Consider the following 23909-nt stretch of genomic DNA (forward strand, 5'->3'; position numbering starts at 1 on the left):
AGTTGTGACCAAGGTTAAAGTTTTTAAAAAGTGGTTAAAACTCCAAGGTCAATGTCAAAGGGTCAAAGTTCTTGGTATGCAATGAAAGGTCTTCTCAAAATAATTACATACGTGAAGTACGAAAGCCCTAGCCCTTACCGTTTAAAAGTTATGGTCAAGGTTAAAGTTTATTCAGAAGTACGTAAATCTCCAAGGTCAAGGTCGAAAGGTCAAAGTTGTTGGTATCCAATGAAAAGTCTTGCCACAAAGAATACATATGTGAAATATAAAAGTCATTGTATATACCGTTCAAAATTTGTGACCAAGGTTATAATTTTTAAAAAGTAGTTATAACTCCAAGGTCAAGGTCAAAAGGTCAAAGTTCTTGGTATCCAATGAAAGGTCTTCTTACAAGAATTACATATGTGAATTATAAAAGTCATAGCTCTAACCGTTCAAAAATTATGGTCAAGGTTATAGTTTTTTCATAAGAACGTAAATCTCCAAGGTCAAGGTCGAAAGGTCAAAGTTGTTGGTATCCAATGAAAGGTCTTGTCACAAAGAATAAATATATGAAATATAAAAGTCCTAGTACCTACGATTCAAAAGTTATGGCCAAAGTAAAAGTTTGGAATTTTTGAGTAAAAGTTGGTCAAACTCCAAGGTCAAGGTCAAAAGGTCAAATTTGGTGGTACCCAAAGAAAGGTCTTATCACAAGGAATATACATATGAAATACGAAAATCATATCTCCACTAAATCAAAAGTTATGGGCAAGGTTAAAGTTTTTGTGACGGACGGACAGACTGACGGACGGACAGACGGACAGACGAATGAGATTTAATGTCCCCTCGCTTTCGCGAAAGCGGGGGACAATAAGTACTAGAAGAATAATTCAGGAGAATAAAAATAAGAAAATTTTTTGACCAGGGGTGTATGTTTTTTTTTTTTGGGGGGGGGGGGGGGGGGGTTGGAGCCGGTAATACACTAGAAAAGATGAGCAGAAATGAATTATTACATATATTGACAGTGGACAAACATAAACTAGGGGTCAAAGGTTATCTAATTTATTACGAGAAGGTGGTCGGAGGATCAGGTATTCGATATAAAAGCTTCGAACATCCCCAAGTGTCTGTGAAGTTGAATTTTGCTACAAATGACACAGTAAAAATCTGCACATGCTTAACAATGTGAGTTTGAATTGAATGAATTGTAAAATAGTTTGCAAAAAAGTAAAGCATTCTAGAATTAAGAGTAACAGAATTCTATCTTTTACTTCTACAGCTGCAAGTTTCATCTGAAATATTTAACACAAGAATATCTGTTGATTTTATAAATATATAAAATTGAAATATGTGTTTGATTTTATGAATGACATTGCGACCCAATTTCGACGTTTTGTGTGCAGTAGGCCTAAAAATTTGAGACTGGTAAAACGAAAAACGTTTTGGTTCCTTAATTACGTTCATACATATTATCTAACATCATTCCTGGATGATTTTTAAAATTTATGACGAAACTAAATCAATGAATATGATATTATATAGACCAACTTCAGTGTTCATGTTCTATCAGATATGTGTACAATGTATACAATGTAAACAAAGACGCAGTGTGAACATAATTAAGAATGAGACACACAATTTAGTATAAACTTTTATTCAACGTAGTATCCTCTATACGTTTGGCAAACACTGTTTTACCCAGTCTTCTTCACAGTATTTTGGTGAACTGTGTAGATAGTGCATGGCTCCAGCGAAACGCACTGCGTCAAAATATAACTGGGCGGAGAGTAGACATGCGTCATTGCGAAGATCATCCAGCAAAAAGCGTTTGCGTCTGTCAAAGCAAGCATTGTTCATCGCCCGATGAAATGATTCGTCACATTGCTTTCTGTTGATACCATGATAAGCTGCCTGTATTTATAAAAGTTAAAATTGTGAAAAATTTATAAAAAGGAATACCTATATTTAGAATTTGAATTATATATGCAGTTCTATCTAGAAAAATATGTCGGACTATATCTGTACTCACACAATCGTAACAGACATCATGCTTATCACAAGAAGAAGTGAAGCTTCTAATGAAAGGATGAGGCAAGAACGAGGGAACACTGCATCCATTGACGTGACCAGCAGGTGCCCGCGATTTACAAACGTCTGAAGAAACGACAATTCCAACGACTGTTACCAGCAGTATCGATATCAACCTATCAGTTGAAAATAGGGAGGAGAAGAAGAAAATTAAATCAGATACATTAGATATGAAATTAACGGAGATGTGAAGTTTATTATAATTACCTCATCTGGAATTCCTCTTTACTGGTTTACTTGCATCAAAACTAGAAAAGATGATTTGTTGTATATTCCCTGCAGTCCATATTTATGCTACAATGTTATCAAACATCTGTTTCAGGATTTTCCTGTTACTTGTCCTTATTAATTGAAAAATTTGAGTCTAAAATGACTGTTTCCTCAAACACGAAGAGCGTTTATATACTTAATTACCACAGTGGACCTTCTTGTACCTGTAATATTTAACATATGTAGCATACAAGTACCTGTGTGCAGCATGCACTTGATTACTTACTTTTTAGCTGTGTATGAGACAACAGTTTTTAGAATTTCGGTTTGACATAGCATTGTCAAATTGCTAATGAATTAAATGAACAAATTTCATGTAAAATATATAATTGGGGCAGATTTTTGTTCTTCATAGATGTTAAGCACATGGGTATGTACTTGTTAACAGGATTTTTTTCCTCTTTAACTCTACTCCCCCTCCCGTTATCCCAAGCAATGAGTTTTATTTAGTATTATTCACAATATCTGAAAATATTTTTTTATCACAAATCACTGAAATCAGATAAGATTTTTTATGTTTCTACTCACATGGACTATATTTTTGTTTCTGTTCTCCATTTTGGAATTTAGTACTTTCAGTTCTTTGATAGAGCTTATGACTTTGCCTTTACTGTGTGTATGAATTATTTAGAGAACGAGACGGGTTCTGTATCGTAGATACAAATTGGGGGGTGGAGACGAGTGCGCAGCACGAGTAAAAATGAATTTATTAACCGAGGAAAAAATCAACTCTGAAATAATTCTGATGTATTATTGTGGTGACTGGTTAAAAAAATGTGAATGAACACAGAGGAAGTCCTTACAAGTCTTTCAACAAGTACAGGTCACTCGGTACATGTAGTGTGATTGTAACGTAATTTTCAGGTTTGAGATTTATAAAAGACAGATAGAGAAGAACAAATAGGAGGTAATAACAAATAATCCTCTGCTCGAAATTTTACCAAAAAGATATTAAAAATCCAGGTATTGATTTATATCTACATAAATTAACAGCATTATACTCACTTTTTTAAAGATAAATTTTATGTCTAACCATGATCTAATAAAAAAAAAAAAAAAAATCCACCCAACGCAAGTTGCATGTCATTTGATTGGATAAGAAAATAGTTTATAAATATCGTATAATGTTTAAAACGCCGTCAAAAAAAGTAACACGTAAAAAGTCTATTTAGTGTCATTTTGAATTCAAATAGGCGTCGGAAGCAAATTGAAAGGGAGGACTAATTGAAAGTGGGGGTGGGGGTGGGTTATTAACCAGCAAAAGGGAAAGGCCCGAATTTTCAAGGCCTATATTATGCCTATCTTTGCAAAAAGCCCCCACCCCTTTCCGGTTAGGGAATTTATATTAGAATACAACAATGAAACGCTAAATAAGAGTATCACGCACATTATTGACTTTTTTATATAAAAATAAGATTGTTTCATCAGCAAAATTTATCTTTCTTTAAGAGAGAAAAAAAAGTACTTAATAACAGGAGGTGCTAATATGAAAATTCTACGTTGAGTATACATGATAACCCCTGTAGTTGTCAAATATTTTTTAAATTGAAAAAAATTGATAAATTTCATTTTTTTTAACCCTGGTAAGTAAAACTTTAGGTATTTTCAGAGGCAAGGGTCATTCCACCTTAAAGGGGGAGGAAATAAGCACCTCCCTCAAAGTTACCTGGTCTTAGAACCCCTGTCAAACATCTGAAATTAAGCCTGGGATTGGATACTTTGATTTGATTGACTTTTAGTTTGCTGCCGTTGTGTATATATCTTGTGTACCTTGTCTGGAGATCGTATCGACCATCGAATTAACATTCAGGCTTTTGATGCCTACCGTGTGTGCCAACGTGATAAAGAAGCAGGCAAAGCCTTCTTGTTTGATTCATAAGAATATGGCATAAGTATAATTAATCCATCAACTAATTAAATAAATGATAAGAAAAATAATGCCTATATCTTATATTTTAAATTTTGATAGGGGGGATTTCATTTCATTCACAATTACAATCGATCTTTTTAATTTCTCAAAGCAAGGGTTAACGCATATTTATTCCTCCATAATTAATAAATTAGTAGTACAATTCGCAGTCAACCTTGCAACTTTCAGATTTATTCTCGACGTTACTTAATTAGCGTCTGAAATTTACACAGCCTTTCATTCATGGTTGAAATATACATTCCGGCGAATGTCAAAGAGTGTAAAGTGATCCAATGATAGTTTTTCGTACGACAAAGAGGTGGGGCGTAAGCCGTCTCGTCGTTGTCAACAACAATTTAAAGTTGTTGATGTTTCTTAACCAACGAGAATCTATTATTCGCCATTTGAGAGATGTTAATTACGTAACACGCCGAGAAAGTCACGCCTATCTGAAAGTTCAAGGTTAACTGAGAATTGTACTACCTTTTCCTGAACCCGAGGCCCTTCATGGTAAGAGTGTTGGTTAAAATAGGTAGGAAAACCCGGGTCAACCGAATTTTTTTTTTAATTTTCTGTCTTAATCCTTCATCAATCAAAGTGAAATTTTCATATTATATTTGATATATGTCTATTTTTACTTGCTATAAAAAAATTGTCTTGAAATACTCTCTTTTTTACATTTTTGCAGTTGGGTAAAATTGATATTTTAAATCGGGCTCGGGATACATAGAAAATAAAACCGTGAACACTGAAACGGTCAAATTTAAGTTTTAACTTTAGTCTAGAAGTGTTTATAATAACTGTTGAAACTTGTAGAGCCTAGAGGTGTCACTATGACCCAGTGGTAAGACTACCGTGTTGAATTTTTAAAGATTTTGAAACTGTGGGAACAGAAATTATTTTTATTTGACCGGTGATTTGTTTGTGGAAAATACCAGAAGGTTGCATCAGAGACATAAATAACATTCTGCAGCTTGCATCATTTTGGATGCTAGCCTAGGCTTGAAGTGCTGTCCAGCAGGAAAACGTGAAGAAATTAGGTTGCGAGCAATGGATGAAGTTTTTGTAGTCGAGCCCTGTGTAGATAGTCTTGAGACACGGATTATTCTAACTAGGTCCTCTGTAGAAATCTATTAATCAGTGGTAAGATATATAAATTCTGACAGTAAAAGTAGATAATTCTGTCTACTTCTAAACAAGAGTGATTTAAAGGTGTATCATAGGAACAGGTCAGATTTGTTGTTTAGTAGATTGCAGTTTAGTGTGAAGTTTTACGTTACGTCACAATCTAGTTTGACAGCTGCGCTCAAGGTAAATAGTCCATGCCTCCTAACCACAAGCTTTACGACTGGACCTTTCTTCTAATCGCTGATTGGTTGCTCGTACAACACACTATTTCTGTGTCAATGTTGTAATATGAGTTGCCCAATTACGTGAATTGTTTACGCTGGATGCATCTGTCGAAAAAGATTGTGACGTAGTGCAAAACTTCACAATAAACTGAAATTCATAGTTTCATGCTGCACATTTTGGACTTTTTTCCACTTAGCTTTTGTCATAAAATGTAGTAGTAATAGAATCCAAAAAGTAGGTAAACTGGAGACCTGGAGTAGGTTTAAATACCAATGTGGTATTATAAATAGCTTTCTATGTGGAATAGTTTTGGATGGGACCTGGTAGTGAAGAAAATTAAGAAATGTAGTAAACACTTTGACTTGTCCACTGGTTGTGAGTGGGATAGCTCTCTAACCCTTGACAGGAACTATTCCCCATGGGATCGCTGGAGGGGGAAAAAATTCCTCTCAAGGGTTTCATGAAAGAGCTATTCAACTCACAACCAGTGGATAAGCATTTTATTATACTGATGTATATTATAAATTCTGAGGGTTGTATTAACTAAGCTAATACTACAGTTTTACCAAAAAATAAAAATGGTATATTAACAGATACGATGCTTTTGGTTTGGTGATTTAATGAAGTTAATGTATGGCCATGCCAATTAAAATATTATTCACATGATGACCATGTCAATTGCTGAACCAAATTTTGCTAATAATTGTCACTGCTGACATTCTTAATTGTACAATAACCTGTAGTTTAGTTTAAAAAGTATTTTATTTATAATATACAATAAAGTATACAATGAACATGGATTGAACAGCAGGCCAACGGCCTATGTTAGTTCTTTCCATTTGAGATCAAGGTACAAATTACGTATTTTAGTTCTACAAAGACATATATTTATAAGCTAATATTAAAAAAATTAAACAGTAACCTGTAGACAGTTCCTTATTATATATTTAATTTTCTTCGAAGTTTGTTATCTTGAACTTTCAGCTATATTTATTATTGCAGTATTTTCCGAGTCCCCTTGGCACTGAGTTGGATAAAAGTGAAATAATCAGAAATTTATCCCCCAAGAAGTAGCTTGTTGTATTATTTGAAAATAATTGGTGTTTCTATTTTTAGGGCCAACTTAAAAGTGAATTTGCAATAAGAATGACTACAGGAATGCTTGTTACAGCTAAGACATTGATTGAAGTAACAAAGCAGAGTCAGATGGAAGTTTGGAAGGTACCTGGGTGAGCTTTGATCAACTTGTAACGCTGAAAACTTTCTTCTGGAGTTATGGAGGCACATAAAGATAGTATGTCTGTCCGTCCATCGCTGCCTACACAGAGATTATTCAGACTTGGGAATGGGGCCACACAGACCAGAACAAGTATCAAGATTTGCAAGTTTGATGAGGGTATGATATCTTTGTATAAATTATATTTATATAGTTTTTAAAGTCAATTAACAGAGATAAAAGAAAAAAGTGATTGATGTAAACTAAATGTTGCAAATGTAAATTAGGACAAGTATTCATAAGTCATAACTTATCTAGTATAAAATAAATATAAAATAAATTAAAAAGATATGTCTTATGTTTTATATTTCTTTGCAGGTTTTATTGTAAATTTACTAATTCTATTTATAAATGATTTAAGAGCCGGACTCTGTTCATTCTGAGGTGGATGTTACTGACGAGGACTCAACTTCGGAGAGAAATGAGAACGGTAAACATACCAGTGTCCTGCCCAGCAGAGTCCCGTCTCATCTCCTCATGATCTCCATCCTGGAACACTTATGTTTGATGTATGCCCAAGATGCTGAAAAAGGGAAGCAACTCTTCCAAGGTGCCTTTTCAGTTTAATCAGTTAGATCGCTAAAAAGGGATCGGAAGAAACCCCATTCAGGGTCATCTCATGGTGACCTTTCAATTAGTCAATCAAACGTTCACTTCCAAGATTTAAGAAGCATCTTGGAGTTCAGTTAGAGAAGGGAAAGCCCCGATGATACATGAACAGAAAATCCTGACCTGTTTTCCTTAGCCTGCCAAGAGAACCACCACAGTCTTTTCTGTACAGAAATATAATAAGTTCTTGCTTTAGCCTTATTTTTTAGCTCTTTGTTTTATACGAAACGATAAGATCATCCCCACAGCTACTTTCATTTCTACATTCATTTTCCCGAATGTTGCTTAATTACGATCTCTCTGATTGGTCAAAATTGTTATGAATTTTTTTATTAGAAAGGTCACCAGGAGTTCTTCAGATCCTTGTGTAGCGATCTATGTGAGCGGATCAAAGGATCTGATTTTAATCAGATTGCATAAATTAATTAAGTACTAGAGTAATATTTAAGTAAACTTTTAGATTATATCTATTTTATTGTTTCTTTGGCATCAGGAGTTTTCTTTGTCTGACACCAGTGTTAAAGGCTGTGAATGTTTATTTGTAAATTACTTCAATTTCAAACCAGTATAGGGTGAATTCACCATGCATCGGATACCCTTGTACTTCAACAAGTTCTAGCGATATCGCTACCGAAGGAAAATTATCAAAATGGACCTCAACATTTAGTTTGTGATTAAAATATCAATTTAGGACACAATTATATGCCTTTTATTGAGAAAATATCCCCCAAAATCGAGTTTTTAGGAATAACTGAGAATTCACCATGGATCGGACATTGTTCACCATGCATCGGACCGACGGTATTGAAAACGGAAAAATATGTACCTTTATCACAGTGCTTTAAAATCCTTGATATGGGTATATTTTCATCTTTTATCTAAGAAATAACCCTCATCTAAAATTTAATTGACGATATAGTTGCACAAATGTAGAACGATTCAAGATACATCGCTCTGCCTTAGAAATGCTTTAAAATGCTTAGAATGCGGTAATTCGCGCCTTTCTCTCATGGTTTATCATGCTCTGGTTTGTAGAAATAAATTGAGTCAAATTCCAGGCGTCATATATCAATAACTTGTATTTTGACTGAAAATATAGAGTTTTTATTTTCTTTTTCCGCAAAAAACAGCTGTCAGCTGGGTTCTGTATGAAAATGGTAGTGCTTACCTTTGCATCGAAAAGTGTCCGATGCATGGTTAATTTGTGTCCGATTTACGGTGAAATTAGCATACTAGTAAAAACCAGCTCTAATAAGAATTAAACAAACATTGAAGTGAAATTTCTTTATAATTTATGTAAAATTACCAATCCCTGACAAAATTCACCAGAGTCCGACTCGTTCCGAGGAAGTCGAATTTAAAAGAACGATAACTCTGAAAATTGCAAAATCATAAATTTCGGGTTATTCCCCTTTGATGATGTAAAATATGACGTAACTTCAAGGCCATTTGTGGGGTATTTTTATCACAACATGACAAACACAATCGGTATCATTAAAAAAATTTAAATCTTCATCTTTACGACAGAAACAAATAAATACACAGAACTCTTAAGTTGAAAGAGAGTTTAATGCCTAAAGTTGTCCGAAGCAAGGTATGTGTCCGATGTATGGTGAACTCACCCTATATCAAAATCAGTGGTTTATGGGAGATGCTGATTGTCCTATCACTTCATTATAGTCTTTTATTTGACAGTTATATCTGATCAGTTGGTTCGGCACCAGTACGTTTCCCCTTTTACTGTGTTGGATGAGATGAAAAGCATCAGAGCACAGTATCGTTATTTCATGAATCACATTCTAAAGGCTGCCATGATGAAAATCTGTCAGGTAAAACAAAGACTTAGAAATAAGCAATAACTTATGTATTTCATTAATTGAAATAATTATAATTGAAACCTCATATGAATTTTTGGTTTTGGATTGAGTTGATGAGGTGTTTTCTATGAAACAATTTTAAAAGGAAATTAAAAATTTTTTTTTTTAACAGACACCAGCTGCTTTGCCGAGTAGTTCTAGTCAGGAAACTCCTTGTGCCAGTTCACCAGGGTAAGCTTGATTTATATTGTGCCTATCATGGTTATTAGGAAATTCTTGTTCTTTATGTTGTTAACCCCTTAACGGCCAAGTGCGCCTTTTGACGCATTTTCAGCATCACAGTGATTTAACTGCTGGCGTTTTGTAAATAATTGGGATACAACAAAACAGTTGATATTTTCTGAAACTAGAGAAGAAACACAACAATTTTTCTATTATCAGTTTTTCTTTGCGATGTTAAGAAATTATTGTAAACTTGAATTGAACATTGAATATAATTGCGGGAAGTTAGTAAAATTACGCATAAATGAGTGATTTTGTGCTATCTTCTGTAGGCTGTATCTTACTTACAGCACACGATAAAAAAAAATGAATGCCATATCCGAAAAGCGGGAAATTTTTCTTACATTTTCTCTATTGGACATTGAAAGGTAGGAGAATCCGTTACAGAAATATTTGTTGCTGAATATTGGAACTTTTTCGAGTAAAACAAAAAAAAAGCACTATGACATCATCTAACGTTTTACGTGTATACAATGAAATCGTTCATAAGCTCGGTGTAAAGTAAATCGATTCTTTTAATATATGGAACAGATTTATTTTTGAAATGAATTATTTCTAAAGAAGAGTTAATATACGAAACGTTTTGAGCCATTAACATATAATAAAGGGAATTTTCATTAGCTTTAGAATGTAAGTGATAGTTCTTGACCTAATGCCCCGATTTCGCACCCACTGTTTCAGAAATCCCTGTCGAATTTTGGGTCATTCCTACATGTAGTAGGAATAATTACAGGTATTGTCGTTACCATTTTCTTACTTTTCGGATTTGTCATTAAAAGTAAAAAAAAAAATCAAGCTTATAAATCTTTTTACGAGTCCTTTGTCTAGTATTTTAAATGTACTTTGAAAGGAAAAGCTGTCACAACGACGAAACATATTGGGAGTTAAAATTTCGATGAAGGAGATATTTTTGCTAACGCACAAACTGCATTTATTAAACTGACGCGATTATTTTTCTTACCCTTATCTTTATCTAATATAAAGTGAATGTATAGGAACATGAAAATAAAATAATGAATATACACTGTGATATTTAATTTTTTAAAAATCGGGAAACCTAATTTCGTTTGAATTATTTCCCTTTCTGTTACCATGGTTGTTATATACACAGGGAAAAACAAGCATGGACAATTATTTTTTTTTCCCATGTCACTTACAGATTTGCCGTTATAATATCTTAACTATAAATTTTAAGATCGAATTCAGCTCTAAGATATAACATACACGAATTTTTTTTTCTTAAATATTTACCAATATATATGTAGTTAAAGTTTAGATATGAACATCATGAAGGCCTAATGTTGAAAACGTATTCCACTGCAAATCTTAATGTCGCTTCATTTATTTACAAATTTCAAGACGGGATTTTCAGCCGTAAAAGCGTTCCTAATGGAATGCCATGAATGTTAAATAAATTTTTTTTATCTTGAATAAAAAAAGTAAAATCAAACCTATTCTCGAATAAGAAATGCATGGATCTTCTTTCATAAGTAATCATAGCATATCGCTAAAAATCAATTAACTTCAGTACTGAGTTTGCTCTAAATTTCACGGACATATTAATTGCAGGTTTCAAAAAGAACTGAAATTTACCAAAAAACCTTATATCATTAATACTAGTTGCGAGTCAGCTATTTATTTTTAAGACAATGAATTTTTAGATATAACAGATTGAATTGGAAAAAAAACAATTACTTCCGAAATGGTAATTTAGGAAGGATTTTGCATGACAGATACAATTTTATTTTTCATTCTTTGGGGAGCGAAATTCTTCATACTTCTGTTTTATATCCTAAAACAAGCTTTGATTTTTACTATTGCAGAGAATTTTAACTTATATTATAAAAAATGGAGAATTAACTTCAGTAACCTTAACTTCGTTACGATATTTTACCGAAATTTTAACTTAATTTTGGATATGTGAGACTTCATAAATCATACATTTGTGTCTATACTACGGAACAATGGAATATTAAAATTGTTTTTAGAAAGTAATCGATGCAAGAGTTGTGGACATTTTTTTCCCCCCAAGTTCAATGTTTCTTTGAGAAAATTATAATTATGTTTTTGCTTTTTGAAACAGTTATTTCTTTCATGATTTATATAATGAATTTGTCCATTTATCGTAGAATGACTGGGGATTACATGTAAGGTCGGGTAACGAAGTGGGACATACAATGGAAGTATATGCATTGGCGTCGGAAGCAAATTGAAAGTGGAAGGGGGCAAAGTAAAGGAGAAAAAAATATTCAAGTTACCAAAAACTTGAAAAGAGAAAAAAAATGTCTTTCGTCCTTCACAAAGATCCTATTTCGGGAGGGAGGGAGGGGGAGGGTTAATATCGAACTTCTCTCATTACAATTTCTGTCTAAACCCACGATCCAATGTTCATTGTTTATATTATGGCTATGTTTGCAAAAAAGAGGCCCTAGCCCCCCATCCCCCGGTTCCGACGCCTATGATATGTAAATTTGTGTAGCGATTCAGATTCCGTTTTTAGCTCTACTGGTCAGAGACCAGAAGAGCTTATGCGATAGTAATGCGTCCGGCGTCCGTCCGTCTGTCTGTCTGTCCGTCTGTAAACAATTTTTCAAAACGCTACTCCTCCTACAATTTTAGTTTGATTTCAGTATAACTTGGCACACAAGTAGACTACACTAAGATACATAGAATAGTGCATCGGTTTTTGATTTCGATGAACGGTGTTGCCATGGTTACTAAAAATAGAATTTTCTGTGAAATTCCTTAAAAACGCTACTCCTTCTACAGTTTTGGTCTGATTTCAATATAACTTGGCACACAAGTAGACTACACTAAGATACATAGAATAGTGCATTGATTTTTGATTTCGATGAACGATGTTGCCATGGTTACTAAAAATAGAATTTTCTGTGAAATTCCTTTAAAACGCTACTCCTTCTACAGTTTTGGTCTGATTTCAATATAACTTGGCACACAAGTAGACTACACTAAGATACATAGAATAGTGCATTGGTGTTTGATTTCGATGAACGGTGTTGCCATGGTTACTAAAAATAGAATTTTCAGTAAAATTCCTTTAAAACGCTACTCCTTCTACAGTTTTTGTCTGATTTCAGTATAACTTGGCACACAAGTAGACTACACTTAGATACATAGAATAGTGCATCGGTTTTTGATTTCGATGAACGGTGTTGCCATGGTTACTAAAAATAGAATTTTCTGTGAAATTCCTTTAAAACGCTACTCCTTCTACAGTTTTTGTCTGATTTCAATATAACTTGGCACACAAGTAGACTACACTAAGATACATAGAATAGTGCATCGGTTTTTGATTTCGATGAACGGTGTTGCCATGGTTACTAAAAATAGAATTTTCTTTGAAATTCCTTAAAAACGCTACTCCTTCTACAGTTTTGGTCTGATTTCAGTATAACTTGGCACACAAGTAGACTACACTTAGATACATAGAATAGTGCATTGGTTTTTGATTTCGATGAACGGTGTTGCCATGGTTACTAAAAATAGAATTTTCTGTGAAATTCCTTTAAAACGCTACTTCTTCTACAGTTTTTGTCTGATTTCAATATAACTTTGCACACAAGTAGACTACACTAAGATACATAGAATAGTGCATTGGTTTTTGATTTCGATGAACGGTGTTGCCATGGTTACTAAAAATAGAATTTTCTCTGAAATTCCTTAAAAACGCTACTCCTTGTACAGTTTTTGTCTGATTTCAATATAACTTGGCACACAAGTAGACTACACTAAGATACATAGAATAGTGCATCGTTTTTTGATTTCGATGAACGGTGTTGCCATGGTTACTAAAAATAGAATTTTCTGTGAAATTCCTTTAAAACGCTACTCCTTCTACAGTTTTGGTCTGATTTCAATATAACTTGGCACACAAGTAGACTACACTAAGATACATAGAATAGTGCATCGGTTTTTGATTTCGATGAACGGTATTGCTATGGTTACTCAAAATAGAATTTTCTGTGGAATTCCTTAAAAACGCTACTCCTTCTACAGTTTTTGTCAGATTTCAAAATAAGTTGGCACATAAGTAGACTACACAAAGATACATAAAATAGTGCAATGGTTTTTGATAAGTACAAACCAGTAGAGCTACAGTCTCGACAGAGACTTCTGGTTTCTATTGCGACATTGAATAAAAAAAATGAAGAAAAATAGTGTTTTGTCAGACACAGACAGAAATGCTGTCACTGAATTGCAAGAAACTTGTTTGTCTGTGTAAACCATAATGAGAAGGACCCCCCCCCCCCAATAACCATTCTTTTTATATCGCAGGTTCATATCTAAATTTATTATGAATATATTTATACAAGTGCCAAGTCCAAGAAAAGACATTTGCACGCAAGTCTAATACATGTCACCTATGAACTATTATATACGCGGTCTTTATGAATGCCTAAATACATCGATAATCAACTCAAGCCATGGTCCAGAGTCCGCCTGTAGCCCCCAGATTGAAAGAGGATTTTGGCCGTGATTAGAAAGACACCGAGTTTGCACTAGGAAATGCGAAGTATTTGTCATCTAAACATTTTGTTCCCGGTGCATGTATTTTACTTTAGGTCCCTGAAAAAAAAGTTTGGTGATTTTGCTTTGCATAAGCCTGCCCTGATATTACCACCTAAAAATATTGAAGATCTATAACAATGAAACGAAATCCAAAAAATGAAAAACTCAAACTTAAATCTATATTGCGCTGTCGCCCTATGCGGGCTCATCAGTGGATTAAGCAATTAAACAGATACATATACCTGCAAAGATAACATGATCAAGATTGTGACTCAAACTGGACTCAAAGTGATGCACTCAGTTTTTCTTAAGAAGGTTGACACACGAGAATACTCATTTTAGGGTTTCTTTAGTAAGGACATCTTCAAAGGCTGCTCCATTTGCCACCTCCATTTTTAGCTCTACTGGTCAGAGACCAGACGAGCTTATGCGATAGTAATGCGTCCGTCGTCCGTCCGTCTGTCTGTCTGTCCGTCTGTCTGTCTGTCTGTCTGTCTGTAAACAATTTTTAAAAATGCTACTCCTATTAGAGTTTTGGTCCGATTTCAGTATAACTTGGCACACAAGTAGACTACACTAAGATACATAATTCTGTGCATCGGTTTTTGATTTCGATGAACGGTGTTGCCATGGTTACTAAAAATAGAAATTTCTGTGAACTTCTTTCAAAATGCTACTCCTCTTACAATTTTGGTCCGATTTCAATATAACTTGGCACACAAGTAGACTACACTAAGATACATAATTCTGTGCATCGGTTTTTGATTTCGTTATATGGTGTTGCCATGGTTACTAAAAATAGAAATTTCTGTGAAATTCTTTCAAATGCTACTCCTCCTTTAGTTTTGGTCCGATTTTGATATAACTTTGCACACAAGTAGACTACACTAAGATACATAATTCTGTGCATCAGTTTTTATTTTGTTGAGTGTCAAGGATCATTTTTCTATTGATTCCTGTTTTGAAGTCTCAAGTCACAACTGCTACTTTTCTCTTCCTTTGTTTTAAGTATAAACCAGTAGAGCTACAGTCTCGACAGAGACTTCTGGTTGTTTACATTCCATGCCTAAGTTTCGTTTCCTTTTTTACTCATCGGTAACCCCTTCCCCCCTTCCACACAGACACATATTGCTTCACGTCTCTTAGTAAATAGAGATAAAGGATTACTCTGGGTAATGGATTTAAAGGGGATCAAACAGTTACTTGTCCTGGTTGGAATATTTATTATACCCCATGCAACTAGTTGCGGGAGGTATAATGTTTTTGACTGGTCCGTCAGTCAGTCAGTCAGTCAGTCAGTCCGTCAGTCAGTCAGTCAGTCAGTCCTCTTTTTTTGTCAGCGCAACTCCTCATAAACCGCTGCACAGAATTTCGTCAAACTTTGCAGATATTTAGGACACAATGTGTAGATGTGCATATTACCAGGAAATTCCAATTCCATTATTTTTTCCAGGTATTTCCGCACTCTTAACTTAGGCATTTGGCCATACCTTGAATATAGAGATGAACAGTTTGTCAGCGAAACTCCTCATAAACCGCTGCACAGAATTTCGTCAAACTTTGCAGGCATTTAGAACACAATGTGTAGATATGCATATTACCAGGAAATTTCGATTCCATTTTTTTTTCTAGGAATTTCCGCACTTTTAACTTGGGCATTCGGCCATACCTTGAATATAGAGATGAACAGTTTGTCAGCGCAACTCCTCATAAACCGCTGCACAGAATTTCGTCAAACTTTGCAGATATTTAGGACACAATGTGTAGATGTGCATATTACCAGGAAATTCCGATTCCGTTATTTTTTCCGGGAATTTCCGCACTTTTAACTTAGGCATTTGGCCATACCTTGAATATAGAGATGAACAGTTTGTCAGCGCAACTCCTCATAAACCGCTGCATAGAATTTCGTTAAACTTTGCAGATATTTAGGACACAATATGTAGATGTGCATATTACCAGGAAATTTCGATTCCTTTATTTTTCTAGGAATTTCCACACTTTCCAACTTAGACTTTTTGGCCATATTTTAAATATAGAGATGAACAGTTTGTCAGCACCACTCCTCTTAAACTGTTTTACATAGTTTCGTCAACCTATGCTGATATTTAGAACATATTCCATTATTTTATCCCAAAGAGTTTTGACTATTATTCAAGAAAATTTCTCAACCCCCCCCCCCCCCCCCCCCACTTCAAATTAATGTGTGGATTTGTATATTGTCAAGAAATTTTGATTCCATTATTTATCTAGAAACTTCATTCCAAATTTAAATGTCCTCATATGCAAGACATTTTGATGAGAAGATTTTTTGCAATTATTGCCCTTTTTGATCTATACTATGTATTTAAAGTGCACTGTGCCTTTCATTATGTGTTTCACCATCAAGTTATGGGGGAGCGTGGGGTATGTGAGCTAGCTCACTTTTTCTTTCATTTTAAATGCTACATGACACAGCTAGTTGGTGTTCATTTTGCATTTGCATTGATAATTGATTTGGGAAGGGGATCATAGGTGATGATAAACCATGTAATGGAAGACATGTGCAGTACTTGGTAAAACCTTCATAGGGAAAAGTAGAATGGACTAAATTTAAATTCAAATTCATGCATGCATAAAAGTGAGACAAGTAAAAAGTTCCAAAGTCATGTAAACTCGTATTAATACTGTGTCTTTTTATTTTAATCCCGATGTAAAAATTTTACATTTTGCTTTATGCATACGCTACCGATTTCAATTACATACTCCCAGTTACATATAACTATAATGATCAATCATATTAAAATCAGCTGTAAGTTTTTGTTTGGCTACGTTTAATACTAGCCCAGGTACTACGTTGTTCGTCATAAACGTAGACGATCCCTGAGGCACGCCAGCCTCAATATTGCACCATCCCGATGAAGATGCAAAATCTCTGGCCGTTAAAGGGTTAAAATGCCTCTCCTTCTGTCTTGATTAGGAATGTCAAATTATTAATTTCCTTAGTCGAACATTCGATTGCATTATTTGAACGATAGTCGACTATTTGAAGCATTTATTATTTTTTTTTATAGCACAGTGTTTTTGAAAGCTTATTAATTAAAATGAATTGGAAAATTGAAATAAATTGGAAATGAAGAATTAAAAACACACACTGTCCACACTGAAAACCCTCCGATGAAAATGTTAAATACTGTTTTTCAATTAATTAATGATTGCCCAAGCTATATATCAAAATGTCTTTTATGTAAGATTATTGTTTCAATAATTATCGAACTTTACAACTTCACGGCTATGCAAATATTGTGTGTTCCTAAGCATTTGAAATTTCCATAGTTTATAAATATAATTGGTACAAGTCAATTAAATAATTTTCATAGTCCAGTATAGCGTTGCATAATTTAATACGTACAATAACAAGAAAAAGTCAGTGATTGAGAAATCATAATCGCGGTATGTAATTACTGTATTTGCCATATGTACAATGTGGAAAATTATTTATATACTGTGACTGTGTTTGAGCTCTTATTCGTCTGAAAACGTACAGTATACAGCTGCATGGTTTGAGGAAGGACCCTTTTTCAATTTTGAGATAAAAATTTCATTCCATTTTCTTTCATTTATCTAATATTTGAATGTTGTTTCATTATTCGATCGTCGGTCCGTTCAACTGACAGTCGAATAGTCGACTATTCGTTGACATCACTAGTCATGATGAGTAGTATTATTGCTACAAATGTTTTTTTTTTTTTAACTTTTCCAGACTGCGACACCAGTTGTCTTTCCTGTCCACAGAAGATATGCTGCAGATGCAGACCTCAAGATACACGACAGAATTCAAAGAGATCAGCAAAATTGGCAAAGGAGGTTTTGGATCTGTGTACAAGGTGTAGTGTCATAACATTCTATGGATATTTATTAAAACTTTTTGAACATTTTTAGAAAGGAGACAGTATGGACAAGTTTTTATCATACCTATCTCATCTTTTAGACTTTTTAAAAAAGTTTTTAAACCGCTTTTTCAGTTTTTAAGCTTTCAATAAAGATCCATGGCTGTCCTGATGCATATGTAAAGTTGAAACTTGGTTTACCATTATTGAGTATGTAAAAGTTTCTTGAATAATTTCAGAAATGTTTTGTTTCTTAATTTTAGGCCAGACATAATTTAGATGGGAGGATGTATGCAATCAAAAAGATCAAGTTTAAACACTCTAAACCTGAAGTGTGGATGAGGGTAAGATATATTCAAGAATTTAATATTTGAAAAAAAATTTTGGAATGGGAAAGGGGATGCAAAAATTAGAATTTTGAAATTCTCCTCTCAGTGCTTTTGATGTTCATTTCCACAGGTTCTGAGAGAAGTGAAAGCCTTAGCAAACTTACAGCACGGGAACATTGTAGGGTATAACGCTGCCTGGCTGGAATATGCAACAAACTTTGATCCTGAATGTGGTTTGTTTCAATATGATATCTAGAATTGTATTTATAAAATAAATAAACTTTGAATAAAAATTTTATGAACCTTTTAAACTGCATGTAAATTATATACAGTATTACATACATGTAGCTTTTCTAGAAAGGAAGTGCAAATAATCACAAGAGTTCGCGTACCTATCAATTTTGCCAAAATTTTCGGTAAATAAAAAAGATACGCAATACGTATAATAATAACACAAGGAGTGCTACCGTTGTCCGCGACGCCATGACGTGACGTCACGGGCGGTCCATTTACCCAAAAGGAAAAAAAAAACCAATCGTACACAATTAACTAGAGATAAAGATATTACCTTTAGATGTGAGGACAAGTACTTGTACCTCCCCGTTTTAAGTTTTCTTGAATGTCTACTAACTTGTCTCTGGTTTCTTTTCGCATATGACCTCATCATCTAGATTCAGTTTTGTTCCTTTTTGGGTAAATTGACGCGCCCGTGACGTCACGTCATGGCGTCGTGGACAACGGATATTTGAGCGAAGTTGTGGAGTAATGTCACCGCTGCGGCTGTAAAACATGCGTTTGAAATCATATGCATTAAGAGCCATAAAGAATGGTCCCTTCCAAAAAGATTGGTTTGTGTTTTATAATTTTCAATTGAAGATTAATTGTGCGACAGCCTTGATATTAAGCGAGGGGTTCCCAGGTGACCTAAAATGTGATGCACTCCTTGTGTTATTATTATACGTATTACGTATTTTTTTATTTAATGAAAATTTCGGTATAGTGATAGGTACGCGAACTCCTGTGACATAATTAAAATCACCATATTCTGATCATCCTAAAACGGACAAAAAACACAAAAACAAACAAGAACTGTAGGTAAAGGTAGACTAAGTTTTGATTACCCTTTCCTTGTTTAATATGTTAGAAAACAATTCTTTGAAAAAATATTTATGAATGCAAATTGAGAGAGATGAATTTTATTTTACAGGAGATACAGCGGTGTCCTCCCCAGCAGACTTAAGGTAAATCATTTATAGTCTAAAATAACTTTACATTTAATATCGTTACACAAAGGTAGAGAACCTATTGCTATTAATATTGGAAATGCAAATTTTAGCATTAAAACAGTGAATTTTCCCATAGCTTGTCTAATATGATATGACACTTTAAATCAATTATTTAAGTGTTGTCTAAATGAGAATTTTGTTTTATCAAAACAGTTTCTTTATAACAATGGTGTTTGGATGAGCCAAGTTTTACTGTATTTGCTCATATGTGGGAGTGGATCAAGTAATCCACCTCATGTCTCTCTAGCAGGAGCTACATAACGTGAACACTTTTCCCTTTCCAGCTTTCAGCCTAAAGATAAGGAGACAGATGACAGTGTGGTGTTTGCTGCCTCTGGACCTAGTGGAGCCAGTGATGGCATTAACTTTATAGTACACAACACCGCCTCTCTTTCACCCCCTTTCTCCCTCAGGGGCCCCTATGTGGAGGAGCTGGATGCCAGTGACTCAGGGAGTGTTTGTAAAGCCTGTCTATTGAACAATACCAGTCAGGCAGACACTCAACAGACAGGGCTGATCAAAAAACCTCCCAAACACAGCTGTGCCAAGAAATTCTTTGAATCTGAATTCACAGGGACTTGCTCCTCTATGCAGGCCACTGAAACTGTAGACAGGGGCAAGGCGTGGGATGTTATTGACAGTAATGGACGATTCTGGAATAGGCAGCTTCAAGTGAAACGAAGTATTAGTTATGATCATATGCCATGTTGTGACAACGACACGCATGAGAAGTGTCAAAAATTTGAAGTGAGTTGTCTATCATTTTATTGTTTTTTCTTGCATATATACATGTATGAAAAGAGGTGTTTCTCTCATATACTGTAGAAGTACTTTTTTTCCCGCGAGGTATTAATTTTCGCTATGTACACGGTCACAAATTTTCCACGGAAATTTGTCCCATTGTATTTAATATACTTGCAAGGCATTAAGTGAGAGTCTAGGAAATCTTTGTAGTTTTCAACCCGCAGATTAAACAGAAAAAGAGATTTCGCTGTATTGTGACCCTGTGGGAAAAAAGTACATCTTCAGTATATAGCATGGGGAAAGAATATGACAATGTTAATTTATTGGTGAGTGCTTTGTTTATTTTTGTTTCAGATTAATGTTAGTTTGTTTATACAAATGGAACTTTGCAGTCTAACCTTAAAGGATTGGCTGCAGCAGCGAAACCAAAAGTGTACAAATAAGACAGGTACATATATGTTTGTATTTGTACAAATAAGACAAGTAAGTTTGTATTTGTACATAAACCCTGTCAGCTAATCTACTGGATTTCTGAATTTTGACTTGTTTTTTTGATTGTTAAATTATATTTGATCGATATTTCTCAGTGTCCTCTTTGTTTTTGTGTGCATGTATATGGATATTTTATTAAAACGTGTACTTGCACAGTATATACAATGTCATGTAAATAATTTTCATGTGTAGTATTACCAATGTATGACTTACATAGGTATGTGGAAATATTTCAGACTTGCCATATTACTCTGTATACAACATGAAGATATTTAAGCAGATTCTTAAAGGAGTTGAGTTTATCCATAGTAATGGTCTTATTCATAGAGATTTAAAGGTAATTATTCCACAAAGAAGTTCTCAGTATTGATTAATTGAATAACATTTAAAAGTTTCCAAGATTTTGAACTTTTTTTTTTAATAATTGAAGCAGCCAATATTATGTTATGCATATGGCAAAAACATAGATTAATCATCTTAAGACACTCAGAAATTGTTAAATGCCAAATCTCTTATTTCCATAGCCAAGAAACATATTCCTGCATGAGCCAGAGCTGCATGTGAAGATTGGAGACTTTGGGTTGGCAAAGGATGATCTTGTGAAAGGATCTGACGATGTTCTGTTAACTCCATCTCCTGTTGATTTATATGGTAAATAAATTTATCTAACTTGTATGAGAGTGCAATTTTTTTATACAATGAAGTGCATTGAAGTGGTAATATTCTCCGTCTGAATGGAAGTCATGAGCTTTCTATTGAACACTGATGTCTTATAATGACAAGGCTATTTCTTTAAATGAATAAAATTAAAAAATGATGAAAAAGTTCATTTGAATTCCCATTGAACAGGTATTCCATTAATATAATAGCCAATCAAATTGACAGTCTACATGAACACTGAGTAAACGTGTGTATGACCAATACATGTTGTGGTAACTAGTAAACATGATAAATTAATAATTATATACCCGGTACATTATTAATAGAATAAATGTTTTACAAAAGCAGGGTCTCCAACTCTCTCTTCTAAATTTCTATATTATTCTCCATTTCAATGTACATGTAACTCATGTTGCCAGTGACAGAGAGTGGGGTATCCTAAAGCATTTCAATGAATATTTCTTTCTCATTTTTAAAAAGAATTGCAGTGTCATTTTGAAGCGATTGACATTCAGTAAGAATCACCCAAATTTCCTTCTCAAAACAAAATATTTTAACACTTCAATGCACTTCATTGTAAATTAATTTCATTTGTTGCCATATTTATTGTCTGTAAAATTAATTTGTAAATGGTTACCGGTTATCAGAATTATTTTCTTTTCTATGTAATTTGAAATGCTTGTTTTTCTTTAAATTGCCTACAGAAGTTAAAAGTTTGAATCATATCATATGTTCATAATACACTGTACATGTATCAAATTTTAATACAAAATAGATACATTTTGAAAACAATACAAGAATATGATGGTAGCTAAGAATAAATTATTAATTATTTACTTTCAGATTACTATTCGATACAGTATACATGACATATTTCCATTGTTTAAGTCTATGTGTTATTTCAACATTTAGATGAGTTTGTTTGGGAGAAGCATACATCAGGAGTTGGGACTTCCACGTATGCAGCACCCGAGCAGCTGGAGGGAACTCTGTATAACTATAAGGTAGTCACATGATTGCTGCTACTGAATCTTATCCTTTGTATAACAGTTACTATAATTTATCATCACTTTTCCTTTATTTGTATCCCATTTAAATCGAAATAAGAAACAAGTCTCTTTTTCTCTCTTGCAGAGTGATGTGTACAGCTTGGGCGTTATACTGTTTGAAATGTTCAATACTTTTCAAACAGAGATGGAGAAATTCCATTGTATGGATCAACTCAGGAAAAACAGGGAACTCAGTGAAGACTTTCTGATGGAATGGCCACTTCATGTAAGTCATTTTTAGAAATTGTATTATTGTATTTTTGTTTCAAGAAAAGAGAAATGCACTGTACATGTTTTATAAAAATGAAAGGAGAAAAGTGTAATTGAGAAGGAAAACTGGTTTCCGATATGAAATATACATGGACACTGTTTTCAATTTAAGGTCAGTTTTGTCAAAAGAATGACGTCACTTCATCCCAATGAGAGGCCCTCTGTCAGAGAAATACTGAACAGTGAATTGTTCCTCACCAAAGAGCAGGTAACTCCTACATTAACACATCAATTACATACCAGCCATAGTCTAATGATTTTTACTTGTTTATGTATTTTTATGTTATTACGAATACCCATGTTTTCTCTTTTGTGTTTTAACTTAATATACAGTTAACTTCTGTGAGATGAATATGTTTATATCAAGAGTGATTTGGAGGTCCTAATTTCATATTTGTAAAGGGTATTTTTTACCCTTTGTATCCAGATTCTTGGTAATCAAGTTTTTCTGAATCCTATCATGTTCTATATATAAATCTAAATGTTAGATGTAAATATATTATTTAGAGAAACTTGATATACTGCTTCACTGAGTTCAACTGTTTGGTCATGTATTTCCAGGTAATTCAGAATCTCAGGCAAACTCTAAAGGACAGAGATGAAGAAATTCGGAGATTAAAAGCAATGATAGAAGAACGGGACAAAAGATTTGATCGACTAGAAAAAGACTTTGGAAAAGTGACAAATATTAAACTAGATCTGTGTGACAAGGAAGATGTGGTGCTTTAAGTGCTGTAAATGCTGGCAGCTAATGACTAAAATTGGTTCAAGAAATTGGTATGAATGATTGGAAGTGGCCAGAACTTACTGTATGCTTGTGTTGGAAAGGAAACTGGAGGAGGAAATTGAAAATGAATACTCACAGTAATTAGAAATTTATATGAGTGATTGGAAAAGCTTCCACAATAGATGAAAGTTTGTCCATTGTGAATGTGAAGGTTTTTATTAGATAATTATACCCCCCGCAAACGAAGTTTGGGGGGGTATATAGGAATCACCTTGTCCGTCTGTCCGTCTAGCTGTCTGTCCGTCTGTCTGTGCAAACGTGTCCGGTCCATATCTTTCTTACAGAGGGACATTAGAATCTACTACTC

At 34.0% G+C, this 23909-nt stretch overlaps 2 protein-coding genes across 2 annotated transcripts; one reads left to right on the plus strand and one right to left on the minus strand.

Annotated features, from left to right (window-relative positions):
• Positions 1–1620: 1620 nt before the first annotated feature.
• Positions 1621–2389, minus strand: LOC134267093 (conodipine-P1-like). Its single transcript, XM_062749307.1, has 3 exons — positions 2278–2389; positions 2012–2186; positions 1621–1893 (listed from the first exon to the last, which is right to left on the minus strand). The coding sequence occupies exons 1-3, from the start codon at positions 2280–2282 to the stop codon at positions 1654–1656; spliced, it is 420 nt and encodes a 139-aa protein (XP_062605291.1). The 5' UTR covers positions 2283–2389; the 3' UTR covers positions 1621–1653.
• A 2629-nt stretch (positions 2390–5018) lies between these two features.
• Positions 5019–23770, plus strand: LOC134267102 (eukaryotic translation initiation factor 2-alpha kinase 1-like). Its single transcript, XM_062749325.1, has 17 exons — positions 5019–5093; positions 6719–6998; positions 7240–7428; positions 9183–9316; positions 9477–9535; positions 17859–17982; positions 18249–18329; positions 18445–18547; positions 19522–19555; positions 19885–20347; positions 20699–20792; positions 21073–21173; positions 21361–21487; positions 22409–22500; positions 22631–22771; positions 22928–23023; positions 23377–23770. Exons 2-17 carry the CDS (start codon positions 6878–6880, stop codon positions 23542–23544), a joined length of 2127 nt encoding a protein of 708 aa, XP_062605309.1. The 5' UTR covers positions 5019–5093; positions 6719–6877; the 3' UTR covers positions 23545–23770.
• Positions 23771–23909: the final 139 nt, after the last annotated feature.

Source organism: Saccostrea cucullata, unplaced genomic scaffold, assembly GCF_032062105.1.
Source record: "Saccostrea cucullata isolate Sc308-1 unplaced genomic scaffold, CSIRO_AGI_Scuc_v1 ctg1077, whole genome shotgun sequence".
NCBI lineage: Eukaryota > Metazoa > Mollusca > Bivalvia > Ostreida > Ostreidae > Saccostrea > Saccostrea cuccullata.

Bases quoted from the DNA above. Each gene is read 5' to 3' on its own strand.
- LOC134267093 (XM_062749307.1), bottom strand. The intron at 1,894-2,011 runs GTGAGTACAGAT...TTATAAATACAG, and splicing joins ATGATGTCTGTTACGATTGT to GCAGCTTATCATGGTATCAA.
- LOC134267102 (XM_062749325.1), top strand. From the start codon at position 6,878: ATGGAGGCACATAAAGATAGTATGTCTGTCCGTCCATCGCTGCCTACA. The intron at 7,429-9,182 runs GTGCCTTTTCAG...TTTATTTGACAG, and splicing joins AGGGAAGCAACTCTTCCAAG to TTATATCTGATCAGTTGGTT. The intron at 23,024-23,376 runs GTAACTCCTACA...ATGTATTTCCAG, and splicing joins TGTTCCTCACCAAAGAGCAG to GTAATTCAGAATCTCAGGCA.